Genomic DNA, 14088 nt, shown 5'->3' with positions numbered 1-14088 from the left:
ATGCACTGTGGTACCCAGACTCCAGAGGTGGGTTAGTTATCCCTTGTGATCACGGGTTAAAGAGGTTCAAGTCTCATACCATGTATTGCCCACAGTTGCAAGTCTCAACAATCTGCGGAACGGCTACCATGGCCGGTTTTACAATCCGTATACAAGTCATTTATCTTTTTGGTTTCCAAACCTGTGATGTCGGCATGTAGCCATGTTAGAGAATACCAGCAGAGTGGCACATGGTTATGTGCAGTATACAGAAGGGTTATAATTTGCTGTGCATTGGGTGGTTCTCCTTGAGGTATTGCCAGAACTTAGAGATGAGCTTCTGGACATTAGCAGTGTCCATCCAGTCACGTTCTGCATCCGTTGATTGGGCAGTCATCGAGCAGTTGAGGATTTTAAAAACATTAAAACTGCAAGTGGTTTAAATTATTCTGTTGGTATTTAACTACTTGTTAATGACACCTAACTTAGCAAATGTTGAGACTTAGCCAATTGCTCATCATCTAGATAGGAGATTTCTGCGTCCCCATTTGTTTATTTTGGTTGTACTCGGTTTACAAAAACGGACTTCATTCCTATGTTTGTTTACACCGCCTACATTAATAATCACTCCTAGGCTGCTACAAGTGACAACCTTACATAATACTCAATGTGTGTCTATACACAACTATGTGGCAGGAGGCACTGTTATTTTGTCTCCTCATTTTGCAATACCAACAGAAACAAGCAATGGGTTGGCTGTTCGCCTTCACATTTTAATTACTTTAAGAGAGCATAGCGCTCAAAGGTCTAGGGTCCAATTAGCAGCATGTTCACGATGTACGTAAGAGTTTAGTTTGAATCATTACCCTCTTATGTGCCTCGCACTGAATGTGACACTTCAATCTGTGAAGCTGATTTTAAGACCCTGAGTAGCAAATTACACACACACAAAGGGCCTGGCTCCTGCGTTGCCTACCTGATGAGCAAATATTAGTGTTACCAAATATTAGCCTTGCCAGACAAGGAGAAACTTCCAGCGAAGTCACTGTGACTGCCTCTCTCATATGCTCTTCCCACAGGTTGCCCGAGTTTTACATATAAGTGCCAGAGGCAGACAACTGCATGAAAAGAACCCCTAAAGATGGAGTTCCCAACCTTTTCAGTAATACGAGCTACCTATGTTGAATGAAACTCTTCCCGAGCTGTGATGATGATATTGTCCGCAACTACATTAGTGGCTTCTCCATGCAAGATTCTTAACAGTAATGATGACTGCAGGGCATCAGCCAGAGCTGCTAGCAGTAATATAAAAAGTTTTACTCCATAGCTGGGATGCCCCTGGGACCAAGGTAAAAATGTAAGTACAAAGTCTCCCCAAGGCCGCATGACTTATCATTCCTATACCAGCTTCGAATATTAGTTGTAAGTGCAACCATTTTTGTCCAAACATCAACTTCGAAAAAAGTTCTGAAAATACTCACATTTTCATCTCGAATACATACTTTTCAGTTTTAGTATACACATGTTAATTAAACCAAGCAAAAGCTTTTAATTTAGTAGGCTGGTCTGCACACAGGAGAGATCTACTTACAGGCAGCAGGAGAGCTATCAGTGGCTTATGAGTTACTCACTGAAGAAGCCTGCCCTAAAGACTAACGGAGGCAGATGTGTAATCATGCAGCAGCCTTTATGGGGAAACTGAGCCATGTTTTTCCAGGTAGTTCTCGCTGCTCAACAGGACAAACAGAAAGTAGTATGTAATGCTACAATTCCCGCTCCTAAACAGGGCAGACAGTTCAAAGTACAATGAGGCGCAACACTCCATACGACAGGATTTCAGATACCGTTTTACTGGTGGATTAAAATGTGCTACTTTTTATGATGGCACATAATAAACTGGGCGGTAGCCTCATAAAAATAACGTTGTATGCAGCAATACATACGTTTGCCTCTTCTAGGCAGAGTGCTTTTATCACCTTTAATAAACAGTACTCAGTTTAGTAAGCTCAGAAAGGCCGAGTGTGAATTCACACTGCTGGGATTTAAACTTGGAGTGCATGTCGGCAGTAGGCGTAAGTCACAGAAATTCAGTTCATTGAATTCCGCGGAGAAACACAAAAACTCTTTACGATTCTGCAGAGTTCCGCTAATGGATGCAAATGTCCACCGCACTGGGATTTAGCTCTGGTTCCACACTTAAAAATCAGCGCAAATGGCACTATACAGTGCACAAGATCAAACGGCTATTCGAGTTAATTTTGCTGCAGTTTGAATAGAAAATCTACTCAAAAAGAAGCCTCTGATCTCAACTGACCACTTTAGAAAAATCTCACCAGAAGTCCTCCTAGCGACTGGACGCCAAAACTCGCTCGCATTTTTGGAGACTAGCTGGAGAAAAAAAAAATCTGCACCAGGGTCGACTGGTGGAATTTAGTCAAAAGTCAGAGTCACCCAAATTCTGCCAATTCCGCAAGCGGAATGAAATTTTACGCCTGCGCCTATTCAGCAGCAAGAGTTTCACATAATGACTCACCTTGGCCTATACGGATTAAAACTTCCAAATCACATTATAGTGCATCCATTTGTACAACATCAAGAAAATAAATCTATTTGTTTAAGCCCTAAATAAGAACATTTTGTATTGAGCCTAATTTCTTCACAATCAGAAACCTTTATTTGTTTCTGCTTTTCTTCCACGAAGTCCATAGGTTTTTTTTCTTGATGGGACTAAAAACCCATGTCCTGCATTTTCTTTCCCCCAAGATGTTTTTTCTATGCTACAGCACTGTTCTGTTGGAAATTATGACAACCACGTCCTCTGAATATAGGAAGCATTTTACTTAAGAGCCATTCACAGTAGGAATTAAGGTCAGAGAGTGCTGCAGCAGCATTATGATGTAATTTATGAACAGGGTGAATAAGCTTGGGCTCAGACTGAACCACTAACGCTAAATTCTTCCTAAAAGGTCACCTTTACATCCCCTTCCCTTTCACTAGGCAGTTCATTAAGGAAAATGTAGGTATCAGTGTATCATACACAACATACTGTTCCTCACCCCACTCTTTCAACTCCAGCCTAGGCCAAATCAATGCCTAGTCCTAGATGCCATTTGCAGTCAAAACCTATGTAGAAGTTTTGATAGAAACACATGTTTTATCTATTGGCTTCTAAATACTTACTGAATTTTACGTCGTACTGCTTTTGAAATGCAGTCTTATTCAGAGCTTGTACAAGCTGGAGAAAAGGTCTTTGATTAATAAAGCTGCAGAAGAATTGGTTATCGTTAATGTTAAGTGCAGTGTTATCCGCGTACTTAAGGTTTGAGGTGTCTCCACTTCTGATCAGGTGAGTGGGCAGATTACATCCATAAACAAACAAGCTTAAGTAGGTCCTACAAAGTTGATCCAGACTTACATTTGAACATGTCATACTAAAAATATTATCAGTGGGGCCTCAACATAGCTTTGCTTTTCATTTTATTATTTTCTTTTGTTCTTGGTGGATTCTCAACATGATTCTACTGCTATTTAAATATGCACTTGAGGATTTCAGGCAACGTATTTTATACGCTGCATTTGGTTTCTGTTTCGTGTGCATGGCGAGTACATGTGTGTATTCATAAAGTGAGTAAAGTATACAAGTGCAATAGGAAGAGTGAGTGAGAGATTGTGTGATAGCCAAGATGGAGGAGGAGTCCTTCCCCAGACAGTGCAAGTGTGCTCCCTGACTTCCTGCGGCTATCAAGTGGAGATCAAGGCACTGAAGTAAACCAACAGTATGCAAGCCAAATCAACTTTAGATGATGATAATAGGGCTATTTTTAAAATGTTCTTGAATACTTCGTTAGCATGGGACTGATGATTAGTTCTTCCTGAGCACTGCCTTTGGGAGATTGTTTGGGTGCAGTTTCTGTTCAAGGTGAATACATTCAAAGCCGGTCCTCCCCTTTTGTTTGTCTCCATTACTGCTTCAGGAAGTTTAATGACAGCCATTTTCAGAAACCTCACACTTCATTGTGTCCATGTTGGTGTATCTCCTGGTAGCAGCCACCCCTAGTGTTACCTGCTGTCAGGAGTATCACTTTACACAAAGGCTGTGTCTGGAAAGCAGCTTGTGAATGACATTTAAAAGGGAGGCCACCAAATCAGTTCTGAAGTATTTGACATTGGATCGTCATCATCCAGTCTAGAAAATACATATGAAAGTGTGATCCACGCACCACACTTTGTTCGAGCCCCAGGTTCTTTTTGACCAAGGAAGGGAGTGTTCCCAGAATACTCCAAGAGATGCTGTGTACCCAGGGCTGGTGTCTGACAGCCAGTCTTCCAAAGGTTAGGGAACATAACCTGATGTCAACACTTTCAGCTGGAAGAGCTGAGGCACTGTGAATAATCTAGAAGCCTGCCTGCTGAGAGAAGGAAGAAGTGTGTTTGGCCCTGCAAGGGAGAGACTGTAGGAAGAGAAGCCCAGTGTATTCCCAACATGTGGAGCAACTATAGGACACCAACAACTCTAATAGAACGATCCTGAGTAACCTGTGCTGTGAAAGCCTCATCCCTAGTATTTGCATGCAGCTCTTGAACTGTAAGACTGCATTAGCATGTGAATCCGCAGAACTCAGCAGACTGCGGTGGGACAAGTGACTGGTGTAGTCGCCAGCAAAAAGATCATCAAATCGGCAGTGAAGGAAGTCCCGTAAACAGGGAGAAGGAGGCTGTCAACTGCGTCCCGTGACGCCACATAAACATTCTTCCTCGAGGCCTCACCACTTGCAAGCTGAGTGTCAGTCCGCAAGGCAAAGACACCACTGCTGAGGACTGGTGCTGCTGAGTAAAGCTCACTTCCTTAGTCTGCTGTGAAGACTGGTATGCAGCCAGTGAGGTAAGCCACGTAAATGGAGTAGGCCACTGGGGGGGGAAAGGATTGCCACCTGTGCCCACAAACCATCCATATGGCTGCAGATCATCAATAAGACTGAGATGCACCTAGGCACAAGAGATACTGTGGTACACAGGAAAGATCTTCTGAGAAAGCTTCAGACTTACCTGAAAACTGCTCAAGACACTGAACTGAGTGGCGGCATTAATTCGTTAGAGCATCTGCACCCAAGCCTAAATCCTTGCCTGCACCCATAAAATAGAGGGGATGGAAATAGCAGAATCCCAACTACAGCGGGGTGAATATTGTTACCAGAAAAGAGGAGGGGGTTTAGTGTTAATGAACTTACACCAAACCGGTGTTATATGTTAAACAGATCATAGTATTTAGTTATGCTGTAAAATTAAAAATACTTTTTTCAGAAAGATAAGCCTTCACTTGGACATCAAATTATTGTGTCTGTTATTTTACTAACTTCTGAGCTCTTGTCACTCACACTACCTCCATGAGGAAGGTCGGCCTTACTTTCCTGACAGTTTAGCGCGACAAAGGTTGTTCTTGGCCCAGTTTTCAGAGCCATAGAATGGGCCCCCAACAAACCAGTGGCAAACGAGCTCAACGACCAAGTGCTTGCAGCTAACACTCGACACAAAGATTTAGCTAATAAATATTATGAACCTTCTGTACTGTCAGGTATTCTTAGATACACCTGCTACCTTCAGCTCCTTTATTAATTCCAGGGGGAATTCATCCCTCGTTTCTGAATGACAATTGTGAAAAACTACTTATGTCCCAAAGGTGTTTAAAAGCGCATTTCTTCTACACCTTCCAAGTGCACCAAACTATAAGCTCTCTCTCCAAGAACTAGAGACTTATAGCAGTTTTCATCACAATGTCTTCACATAAAATATTCTGTGCTTGTTCACAAGCGCAGAGCTAGCCGAGTCATGCAATAAGCAACGAAAGTTGCGGAAAAAAAAAAAAAAAATAGAGAAGAATAACTGTACATAGGATGCAACCGAAAAGACTAGCGGTACCTATATGGAGAAGGGGGATACGAGGCATGAAGATCAGATGGATGCAAAGAAACACTACCCATAATAGCGTGTTTAGGCTGCATAACCCTCCATCCTTACACTACTGCTGAAATCCCATGGCTGAGCTGCAAGGGTCTCCATGCTGGTTCACTTGACATTGGCCAAACGAAAAACATGTGTTTTGGCCTCTGTGCTAACCAATAAGATGCCACCACGTTCTTAATCCCTGAAGGGATTTCTGAGCCCTAATCAAAGTAAGTTATTTACTAGATTAATTTCCAAATTAGCGCATCGAGCAGGATGAATGATAACACTAAATGCCAATAGGGACACATTTAAAATAAAATACAGAAAATGCTTCATGGCTGTAAAAACTCAAATATAAGCCCAGTCTGCTAAGGTACACTGAAAACAAGTCGAATTGTAATTTTCAGAAATGAAAGAAGATTCTAGTTGTCATCCTAAAATCAAGGAAACAAAACTGAATAAGAGGGTCTGCCATGAGGCTTTCAGAAAGCCTAAAGACAGCTTCAGAATTTGTGCATCCTAACATTGTTATCCTACTGTGTGCTTCGTCTTTATGGCCTGGCTTGACAGCACAGCTGTTATTATGTGAGCATCACTAGAAAAGGGCTTTGGCTCCACCCACATGCTGAGAGACAGAAGTACATTTTTAATTGGCAACAAGTTGTGTGCTTCCATATATAAAAAAAAAAAGTGATTGATCTCCAGCAGCTGTGATCATTGTATTTATCCAGTTGTCAAAGCTTGAACTTTATGGGGAACACACATGGCACTGGAATGCTATTAAACAGTCTTAGATAAACAGTCTTAGACAGCTAGATAATTAATGTTGTTTTTCTCTGGCAGCAGCACAGGTGGGAAGAGGACAGTCAAAACTACTGGCATTGCCAACGCTTATTTACATGCTGCTGATTAGTCCACCATTGCTGTACACGGTGAAGTGAGATGTTTGGGTGCCCAGTTGCACCACCCACCATATGTCTCACAGATTACCTCAATCCATGTCTTTATGGGTGAGGGAAGGTTGTAGTTTCATTGCGTGGCTTAACTGTTCTTAAGCAGTCGCGCCAGCTCGTGGCATCGCTGCCAGAATACCATTATTTAACATTCAGCAGAAGTAACATACAACTGGCATCGAGATTAAGCTGCACTCTGCTACTTTTTGGACAGTATGTATGCTCAATTCCACGCATTATAAAAAGAATAAGCACATTTTTTTTTATTTTATTTTTAATAAACTAGCCTCGTTGTACACACGTTTAAACTCTGGTTTTCGATACTTACAAAATGCTTTCCTAAATCATACGAAACCTGTTCTGCAGCCACCCCAGAACGCCTCTCCAGCCTCCATTCCTGCAAACCAGAGCTCTTATCAAGCTTCCATCAATACAGTCCCAGTGTTCCTCCAGAGCCTTCACTTATGCAAACCCAGAGCTCCTACTTAGTCTCCTGCAGGTCAAATCCTTACTTAGGATGGCCAGACTTAAAACTGAAAAAAGGCGAAGCTGCTGAAATATTCCGTGCTGTTCAGCCGTAGCTTGAGGGGGAAAGAGGCCAACACCTGCACAGCAAGACAACGTATGTGTGTTTATGCCTAGAGGCAAATTACTAATTTTGGCTGAAAAGTTACTCAAGAAGTTCTAGTCTTGTATGTGGTCATAACTGTTGTAAATGATTCCAATACGTCTTGTCCCTACATGATAAACTTAACGTAAAATATTTTAGCCTCGAAATAAAGAGGTAATTTAGAAAAGTGAATTGGGCCGATTCTGGGGGTGGTTTTGAAAATCAGCCGATTGCAAAACAACTGAAAAGACGAGCAAAATTAAATACCTTCATCATACATGCAATATAATTGATTTTATACAGCCTGCTGGAGATCATAAAACAGACTGCATATTAGTCTTAAACCAGCAGTTATTAATATTCATATAAAAGCAACGAATGCATTATAATACAAATAAGTTAGGAGAAGCGACCAGGAAACAGCAATCATCCAAAATGACTCATTTAAAATCGCATAAGAGGAAGGGTGCAAGAGGGTGAATCAAAACAGGCAGAGTACATTTATTTTTGTCCATATAGATCTCAACGAGAGACACTAGTAATGAGAGCGGGACACCAGATCAGAAATACAGACACAAGGATACACACTGGGGCGGGGAACGCACAGACTGACACACACTGGGGCAGAATGAACTGGATACACAGACACAACTAGACAGAGACACTAGGACAAAAAGACACTAGGACAAGGAGACACAGACACAAACAGTGACAAGGCCATCAGTGGCTCAGAAGGAGACGGGTACAGAGACAAGCTGATCCAGGACTTTGACCAGGATGTTGCTAGATGGTCACAAGTTTCGATCCGTACAGTGAGCTCTTGTTCCAGCTACAAACATACTTTAAAATTGCACACAACACCACCAAGAGGACATGTACGAGTCACACAACTGCATCACAAGGGCATGCAACGGCACACACTGCAGCACAAAAAAACGACATCACCTCTTTAAATTATTAATTACCATGGTCAAGTGGGAAAGGCATTCCCAAGGTTGATGTTAATAACATGATGTCAGGTTTGTTGGGATCTGATACGTTTTGGTTTTTCGAACTGATTAGAACTGCTGTCTTTTCAGTCAGATGTGCGTAGAATGTGGTGTTCTAAACTAGGAGATTTTTTTTTTTTTTTTTTAAGTTGTATTTCTGGACCGTGCTACAAAGGTAAAGCGTTTACTATAATCACTAGCTCTGCCCTGATTTAACAGACCAGTCATAGTCTGAATTGCTTATTCTTTTGAACATTTTGTGTAAACTATCATACAAGAATTACCGATTCTTTCTATTTTGGGCCAGTATAAAAGTTTTTTTTTTTGTTTTTTTAATGTTTCCAACTCAAAACCAGGGAATAAAATGAAAGCGTGTGTAATTCACTAGACTCCATTCTAATGCTCCTGGGACCTTTATTCTAACTCTCTATTCACTGGCTTTTACTCTCGTGTGACTTTAGGGCAGCACATACATGCAATTGCTGGTGGTAGTGCACAGCCAAACGCACTTCTTCAAATCTACCATACTCCTAAGGGTCTCGAGCAGGTTCTAAAGAAACTAGGCCAGTTCTCGACTTCAATAGATCTAAAGGTGCCATATTCTTAGAACCTGGAGTCCCTGGTGGTATGGTCGATAAGGGGGAACACATCATGAAGAAAAAAAAAAATGTCATGGGAAAACGAGGGGCCGGCATGCGTTTAGCAACTCCCCTTGCACACAAGATTTCAAAGCACGTCCATTATAATGAACATGCAAAAAGTGTCATACACTTTCTTGGATCACAGCATACACAGTGCCACTTGACATCCCCCCTTGGTGTCCAGCGTTGAACCCTCAAAATCAGTGTAACATCTGCAACCTAGCCTAGAACACCCTACCTAAGTCTGAAAGCCGGGCCCTGGGCAGGACCACACAATTTAAGACCCCCTCCAGGTGAAAGCATTGCTGTAGCCTATACCTGCACAGCCGCATCCAGCTTTCCCTCGAAGGTAAAGTCCACCAGGTCGGGCCGCAGGCAAAGGGCATAGTTGAGGGGTCGTACGTCAGCCGGGAGCCGCTCAAAGGGCTGTCTCTCCGTCATGGTGCGGACCGGGAAGAAAGAGCGTGTGGACGAGAAGACAACTGACAGGAGCAGGCGGGATGGAGTGACGATGGATAACACCCTGCGGACCGACAGCATCCAGCCCTAAGAAGAGAGGCGGACCCGTCAAACGACCTGTCACAGAGGCGACGCGAGGACTTCGTCAGGGCGTCAACCGACGCTGCCTCTCCTCCTACAACCGCGACCTTGTGCTAAATACTAACCAGTCCGCCATCTTGAAATATGCTAATATTTGGCTGTGAAGTCCGATTGTCGATCCATAATTAATTTAATGCTGATAAAACATATAATTCCTATATTTCCCTTTTTTAGGAATATATAAATGACTACTAGTGAACGGTTTCGGTATTCACCTGGTTGAAAGGATACAAGATGTTAAAGTAACGGCTTAATACCAAAAGGGGCCTAAATGAATATTTAAGTAGTATTTTAAATTTGGTCCAATCAATGAGCTTCCCTTTTCGTAGCAACACTTTTACCATGACTAGGGTACCCCTTCCCAACGACTCGACTGGTGTTTAAACGCTCACGTTTCTAGTTTCTTATAAACGGTGTCAGCTACTGGTGCGCGAGACTAAGAAACACTCTAACGGCTTCAGCTCAGCCATTTCCAGAAGGAACTGTGCGGCGACCGAGCTTCCGAGTCTCGCCTTTTCTGACACTGTGCATGTGACGGCTATGTAGGAACCCGGGGTAAAAGTAGCTTACTTAAATTACTGGGTCTGTTTATAAACGCATACAGTCTATAGTAATCGTACATTTAAATAGAATAACCTCAATTTTTACAACGTTTGTACCTTTTGCATTTTTGATAGTTTGCAATAATAATATTTGCAAATTACAATTATTAGTAACTTGATGCCTCTTTCTTTCTGAGCTGTGCTTTTGCATGGCACACGGGAATGCTATTCAGTTATTTTATACGCACTTCTGCTTTATATGATCTGCTGCTGGCACTGAAAGAAACAATAGTATTCCAACATGGCCGTGAGTGGGCACAGACGATGGAAAGTCAAAAGTTAAGGCGCATGACTAGTCATGAACGTCAATTCACCAAAATGCCGGGGGTTAGTGGAAGTAACATTACACGGCTTTTGACTTTCAATTTCACTTACATACACATTGGTTGCACGTACACACACATTGACACTTACACAACTTCTCTCACGTAAACACAAACTCGCAAGCACGCACACAACATACATTTAAACCTTTTTCTTTTTAACTTGCCTCCGCTTCCAAGGAAGTAATATTCCAACTAATAGTACGTAATTTTGTATTACACTAATAATGAAACATTATTCACTATTAGTGTAATATAAAATGAGAGAAAACAGTGAGAGTGGGGCTCCAACCGGCATCCTTAAGCATGAGCTGTTCCTGGCACTGATTTTGACACCTCTGAGGCCAGGGATCCCAAGGGGCAAACCAGAGATCGCAGTTGCGACCCATTGAGGCCTCTAAATGACGTCGATATGACTAGCTTGTATTTTTGTGTCTATTTTCATTTACATTGCCTGGCGAATAATTTGTATCTTTTTTATCTTTTGTAAAGGTAAGAATTGAATATATTAGGTTGTAATGTGCGGCCACGTTTAAACAGTAACGGTGCAGCCATATTGTAATAACTTTATGCTGACAGCGTACATTTCACTAATTACAAGTGAAGCTCGGGTTTAATATAAAACAGTTTCGATGCAGGATTACTGATTCTTTTTGAATATGGATTATTGATTCTTTTAATCATTTTTGTCAGTTAGAAATCAAACTTCAATATTAAAATGACATTTGAAGTAGTCACACTAAATTGGTGGAATAGCAACAAATAGAATAACAGATTTAGCATCCATGTAGAGGCGTTCCAAGGTGCTAAAGTCTTTTTATTTACATTATTGCTGGAACCTTCACCAGATCACTGCAGATAATCTTGCATGGGGTGGCCAAAAACATAATCTTCTGATGTGTTCACTATTACACACTAATAGTGAAGCATTTCCTACCTAGCATGAAGGAAAATTTAAATTCAATTAAGGTCACTGAGGCGGAAATTATGCTTTGACTTTCTTTACTTTCTTCCAGCAGCAAAACAAAAAAACTACAAATTCCATAGTAACAATGTAAAACCATAACACATGAGCTGTTAAACAAATTTTAATGATCACTTCTCTGTCTCAACCAATCATAATGTCCACAGCAGTATATATCGGGGGCTCATCTTCCACTAGTCCTCTTTCTTCATGCAAAAGGTAGCTGCAGATTCTTGACAAAGGGTGTTGATGAACGTCATTCCTTCTCTTTGTTAGCTGAATATAGATAATAATTAACCTTCTGTCTGTTTTTGATATGGAAGGGATAAAGAACATTATGATAAAATCACAAAGTTAGACTTAAGAATAGTCAAGCTTTTAAAAACTGGTACTTATGAAAGAAAACATATGTTGACGCCGGTCATGATATGCTCCTCACACTGGAGGTTTTCGTAATGAATGAATGGGTAGGATAATCTTCGCCTCCGTGTCCCTAACAGAACTGACATTTTCCATCATGCTAGGTAGAATTTTTGTCATTCTATGCCAGGACCCGGAGGCTCGATTATGCATATTCAAAGCTTACTTACCACCACTGAGGATAACTAGGAGACTGGCTTTAAATAGAACCTCATAAAGATGGAATCAGAAGGCCAATCTGTTGTTTGCAAAATATGTTCCAATGGAACACCTAATGTGTACACTTTTGATGAAACTGCAATAGTGGCGAATAAGCCCCAAACATGGTAATATTGATGGCGGACGCTTGCATCACCCATCTGTCATAGTGGGTGAGGAGACAGTTTGATGTGGTTTCTTATATAGTGGGTGAGGAGACCGCTTGATGTGGTTTCGTAATTGCAATCAACAGCTGTTTCACTCCTCTGGGTCGTAACTACTGCAACACACACTCATACTCTTGCAAACACCATACTACACACAATTTGTGTGAATCTGGGACCGTGAGATACAATACCGATGGCATATTAGTTTTTGTGCTGCTGGAAATAGAACACATAACTCCCTCCAGAGTACAAGGAGGCTCGATTATGCGTATTCAAAGCTTATTTACCACTACTGAGGATAACTGGGAGACTGGCTTTAAATAGAACCTCATAAACATGGACTCAGAAGCCAATCTGTTGTTTGCAAAATATGTTCCAATCAAACACCTAATGTGTACACTTTTGATGACACCGCAATAGTGGCGAATAAGCCCCAAACATGGTAATATTGATGGCAGACGCTTGCATCACCCATCTGTCATAGTGGGTGAGGAGACAGTTTGATGTGGTTTCTTATATAGTGGGTGAGGAGACCGCTTGATGTGGTTTCGTAATTGCAATCAACAGCTGTTTCACTTCTCTGGGTCGTAACTACTGCAACACACACTCATACTCTTGCAAACACCATACTACACACAATTTGTGTGAATCTGGGACCGTGAGATACAATACCGATGGCATATTAGTTTTTGTGCTGCTGGAAATAGAACACATAACTCCCTCCAAAGTACAAGACCTACCTGTTAGATCTAAGGCACTGATACACCGATTCTCTTTTGCATGATATAACTCATAACAGCATGGTCAATTTGGCAGAGAGTTGTTTTCTAGAGAGGTCCGCATTGTCTGGTCATCTTATAAATGAACGTAGCACTTTGTTGACATCCCAGGTCTGGGTGTACTTGGGTTTTGGAGGATTCGCTAGCATGATGCTTTTCATTAATTTGCATATTGAGGAATAAGGCCAGATTGGCTTGACTGCAATTGGAAAGTGTCCAGTTGAAATGGCCAATCTGAAGGAGTTGATGGTGGAGTATCCGCTACCTACCTCTACCAACTCAGCCAAAAAAATTAAAACATGTACAGCATTGGACCCAACAAGATCCAAGTATTGCTCCAAACACCAACTACTCCAGGCAGACCAAGCCGACCTGTATCGTTTATGAGTCACTGATGCCCAGCTTTGTGCATTGAAAGCGGAAGCTGATACCAAAAGGCCCAGCAAGCTCCATTGTCACCCGATATTCTGCATGGCATCTATGTCAGAAGATCTCCTTTGATCATTTGATGGATTTCTATACACCCCCATTCCTTGTTAGATGTCCTGAAATGTTGGATGAACTACCGGACAGTCAATCAACATCTCACGGAGAAGAGGGAACCAAGCCTAGGATCTCCACGCTGTCACTAGAATTAACTCCCCTCACTTACGCCTGGTCTGAGTCGCTACTCTGGTGATCATGAGGCTTGGAGGGAAGGCGTAATTCAGCCCCTCACTCCAGCCCTGTAGAAAAGCATCTACTGCATAGGCTTCCTGGTACAGTCTCCATCTGAAGAACTGAGGAACTTGCACATTTAGTCTCGAGGCAAACAGATCCCTGATTGGCAAGCCCCATTTCTCACAAAGGAGTTGAAAACCTGGGGATGAAGCCTCCAGTCGTTGGAGTGCATCATAAAATGAGAATTCCAATCAGCCACT

The 14088-nt window shown here is 41.9% G+C and overlaps 1 protein-coding gene across 2 annotated transcripts in view; it reads right to left on the bottom strand.

Annotated features, from left to right (window-relative positions):
• Nucleotides 1–9793, bottom strand: part of NPEPPS (aminopeptidase puromycin sensitive) — a 695867-nt gene extending 686074 nt beyond the window's left edge. Inside the window, exon 1 of one of the 2 annotated variants that reach the window (XM_069237501.1) lies at nucleotides 9434–9793. Coding sequence is in view for 1 of the 2 variants with exons in the window: in XM_069237500.1 (XP_069093601.1) it covers nucleotides 9434–9655 (222 nt within the window). In the remaining variant the exon portion in view is untranslated. The remainder of the gene's footprint in view (nucleotides 1–9433) is intronic. The other variant, XM_069237500.1, reaches the window with a different exon arrangement.
• Between the last annotated feature and the right edge of the window lie 4295 nt (nucleotides 9794–14088).

Source organism: Pleurodeles waltl, chromosome 6 (assembly GCF_031143425.1).
Source record: "Pleurodeles waltl isolate 20211129_DDA chromosome 6, aPleWal1.hap1.20221129, whole genome shotgun sequence".
Lineage (NCBI taxonomy): Eukaryota > Metazoa > Chordata > Amphibia > Caudata > Salamandridae > Pleurodeles > Pleurodeles waltl.
Note: the sequence above shows the minus strand (reverse complement) of the source record. Positions and strands in the feature narration are given on the sequence as shown.